Source organism: Colletotrichum scovillei (genome assembly GCF_011075155.1).
Source record: "Colletotrichum scovillei strain TJNH1 chromosome Unknown Contig00005, whole genome shotgun sequence".
In the NCBI taxonomy this organism is placed as follows: domain Eukaryota; kingdom Fungi; phylum Ascomycota; class Sordariomycetes; order Glomerellales; family Glomerellaceae; genus Colletotrichum; species Colletotrichum scovillei.
The window spans coordinates 2,091,987-2,095,599 of NW_023336263.1; the positions used below are offsets into that span (position 1 = coordinate 2,091,987).

Consider the following 3,613-nt stretch of genomic DNA (forward strand, 5'->3'; position numbering starts at 1 on the left):
CGTCGCGTGCGTCCTACGGCTGACGCGATTACATGCAGCTGCGCGAAACATTACACGCTGTTCGTCCATCTCCGCAAGTCGCGTCGATGACCAAGGGTACCCAGCTCGATGCTCGGTGATCCGCGGCTCCCCATTCGCTGCCGTTGGTTAGACTAGACTCTGCGAATGCTTTTCAGCTGGCCAATGTCAAATTGAGACTTTGGGTTTCATCCATTTTCGGCAATGTAATGTCGGTGACGGCGGTGGCAATAAAGACGTATTTCAATAGAGCATTCCGTCTACAGCGTACGGATGGAGCATCAAGAATTGCCGTTTTGCCCGTTTGTCTCAGCCGACTCCACGGTGTCAGGTCAATCGGCGATGCTATCCATGCTGTCGGGACTTCAAGAGAGAGACAACAACAAGTCTGAGTCGGTCGTTGAAGGACGTTGAAGTATCGTTCTTTCGGGAAAGTTGACAGAGAGAAACTTTGGATCGTGCCATTTGATTGCCTCCTTCCGAAGTAAAGAGCAACCAGCATTTGGTGAATGCAGATGGAGTTCACTTCCTCTTTGCACCTGCCACAGTGCCGCAGTGTTGTTGCAATATATCTCATTGGTCCAAATGCTGAGACATCAGCCTGGAGTCACTGGACGCTGCTAAGGTGACATAAGCAGCCTTGGAGGACGTTTTCCCGGGCCGAGCTTTATCCCGATTTAGACCTCAGAGCCCGGGCAGGGCACTCGGTTCAAGGTCCACATTTTGAGGCCTGTCGCGAATATCGCATCTAGATCACAAGTGAAGTCGTCATAAGGCAGTTGCAATAGCCTAGCAAAGGGACAATATTCTGGGCTTGCTGCAATCTCATTTGTCTCACTTCAAGTCGACTGTCGCAGAGCCCATAGCTTTGCATCGCTGACAGATTCGTTGAAGCAAATTTCTATCACCACCGCCACCACAAACTTACAACTTTGTGTGTAGCAACGATGGATGCCGAGATTAGAACCGTCTTGCCGAACATCGACCCGGTGCTCTCCGAGTACTCGGTCGGATACCTGACCCACGCATCGACCATCTACTCGGACGAGGAAGAGCAGTCTGGCGTCTCACCTCTCGCCGAGGCAGCCGCCACCGTCACCGAGTTGTTGCTCTCTGCCTCTGGAAAGCCCGACGCTAAGCTCCAGGAGAAGATTGAGAAACTTGTTGAGAAATGGGTTGAGAAGTACACCGAGTCGAATGGAGGACTGCGAAGCGGCCCTTTGGCCGTCAGGCGCCTTGATGAGACTTTCCAAGTCAGCTCTCAGCGGAACATGTCTTCCACTCTGGCCGTGTCAACGGGAGCTGTCGATCTTGAGTCTGCAAACGCTCGCAAGGTCGAATCAAAGGTTGATCGAAAGAAGCTGGAGAAGGCCGAGCGCAAGATTGCAGCCAAGCAGCAGAAGAAGACCTTCAAGACGGTTGAGTATGAGGCTTCCAGATTGCTCGACGAGCCTGAGTCTACTCAATCTTACGAGGAATTCTACATGGCTGTCAACCCTCTCCAGATGGGTGGCTCTGGCGCGAACAAGACCAAGGATATCAAGTTGGATAACATCGATGTCTCTATTGGTGGCCTGCGTATCGTGACCGATACGGACTTGACCCTTTCTTATGGTCACAGGTACGGTCTTGTTGGACACAACGGTGTTGGTAAATCTACGCTTCTTCGTGCTCTGTCTCGCAGAGAGCTGCCAATTCCGCCTCACATTACCATTCTTCACGTCGAACAGGAGGTAAGAGTGAACTTCGGCCACTCTCAACTCTGTAGTATACTAATATTTGTGTAGCTTACTGGTGACGACACCCCTGCGATCCAAGCTGTGCTTGATGCCGATGTGTGGCGCAAGGTTCTTCTCAAGGAGCAGACTGTAAGTGATACGCAGCTATAGTTCTCTTTGGAAAGTGCCATCATGCTGACAACCTTGTAGGAAATTACTCAGAAGCTGGCAGAGATCGAGACCCAACGTGCGGGCATGGCCGATACTTCAGCCGATGCCGCCAGACTCGACAAGGAAAGAGAAGCTCAAGACGGCAGGCTCGGTGACATCCAGGGCAAGCTTGCCGAGATGGAGTCCGACAAGGCCGAGTCAAGAGCCGCAAGTATTTTGGCTGGTCTCGGTTTCTCTGCCGAAAAGCAACAGAATGCCACCAAGACCTTCTCAGGTGGTTGGCGTATGCGTCTGGCGTTGGCCAGAGCCTTGTTCTGCGAGCCTGATCTGCTGCTTCTCGACGAACCGTCCAACATGTTGGACGTTCCCTCTATTGCTTTCCTTGCCAACTACCTCCAAGGATATCCCAGCACGGTTCTCGTGGTTTCTCACGACAGAGCTTTCCTCAATGAGATTGCGACGGATATCATTCACCAACACTCGCAGCGTCTCGACTACTACCGTGGTGCCAACTTCGAATCCTTCTACGCCACCCGCGAGGAACGCAAGAAGACTGCGAAGAGAGAGTACGAGAACCAAATGGCCCAAAGAGCCCATCTTCAGGCCTTCATCGACAAGTTCCGCTACAACGCGGCCAAGTCTTCCGAAGCCCAGTCACGTATCAAGAAACTCGAGAAGATGCCAGTACTTGAGCCGCCCGAGACAGAGTACAGCGTGCAGTTCAAGTTCCCTGATGTCGAGAAGATGTCGCCTCCTATCATCCAGATGACGGGCGTGACATTTGGTTACACAAAGGAGAACATCTTGCTGCGCAACGTGGATCTCGACGTGCAACTGGACTCTCGTATCGGTATCGTCGGACCCAACGGTGCAGGTAAGACAACTATTCTCAAGTTGTTGATTGGAAAGCTGTCGGCCACTTCGGGTATCATTTCGCAAAACCCCCGTCTGCGCGTCGGCTTCTTTGCGCAGCATCACGTTGATGCCCTGGATTTGACGATGAGTGCGGTTGGCTTCATGTCTAAGGAGTACCCTGGCCGGACGGACGAAGAGTACCGCAGACAACTGGGTGCCTTTGGTATCACGGGCACGACAGGTCTGCAGAAGATGGCGGTTCTTTCCGGAGGTCAAAAGTCGCGTGTGGCGTTTGCTTGCCTTGCGTTGACCAACCCGCACATCTTGGTTCTTGACGAGCCTTCTAACCATCTCGATATCGAGGCGATGGACGCGCTCGCTACGGCCTTGCAAGAGTTCCAGGGCGGTGTTCTGATGGTTTCTCACGACGTCACCATGTTGCAGACAGTGTGCACCTCTCTCTGGGTTTGCGATGGAGGCACTGTTGAGAAGTTCCCAGGCGACGTTCAGGCCTACAAGAAGAGAATTGCAGCTCAGGCCGATGCGGCTGGTGTTGTCAAGGCTCATTGAGGGAATATGTCGTGGCCATGATAATTTACGTAGCTACCATTGTTCCGCAAAGTATGATGCCTCGATCGTCAGTCACCTATCTCCCAATGATGAGTGCACTTTGTGAAGTTTATGAAGTTGATCTGCGTTTGATAGCTCTCAGGCACACCGTTAGCTCATTTGGCAGCGATGGAGCCCCCCTTGCAAATGTTGAGCTCCACTGGCAATTTAGCATTTTCGGTCAGTGCTTGGGGATCAGTGCCGAGCAATCCAATGCCATTCATGTCGGTCGGCACGTAGGC

The 3,613-nt window shown here is 52.5% G+C and overlaps 1 protein-coding gene across 1 annotated transcript; it reads left to right on the forward strand.

Moving 5' to 3' along the window:
- Nucleotides 1-716: 716 nt before the first annotated feature.
- On the forward strand, nucleotides 717-3,366 carry HER10_EVM0000126 (ABC transporter). The gene is made up of 3 exons (XM_035469921.1): nucleotides 717-1,751; nucleotides 1,806-1,886; nucleotides 1,947-3,366. The coding sequence occupies exons 1-3, from the start codon at nucleotides 966-968 to the stop codon at nucleotides 3,330-3,332; spliced, it is 2,253 nt and encodes a 750-aa protein (XP_035333631.1). The 5' UTR covers nucleotides 717-965; the 3' UTR covers nucleotides 3,333-3,366.
- Nucleotides 3,367-3,613: the final 247 nt, after the last annotated feature.

Bases quoted from the DNA above. Each gene is read 5' to 3' on its own strand.
- HER10_EVM0000126 (XM_035469921.1), top strand. From the start codon at position 966: ATGGATGCCGAGATTAGAACCGTCTTGCCGAACATCGACCCGGTGCTC. The intron at 1,752-1,805 runs GTAAGAGTGAAC...ATATTTGTGTAG, and splicing joins TTCTTCACGTCGAACAGGAG to CTTACTGGTGACGACACCCC. The intron at 1,887-1,946 runs GTAAGTGATACG...ACAACCTTGTAG, and splicing joins TTCTTCTCAAGGAGCAGACT to GAAATTACTCAGAAGCTGGC.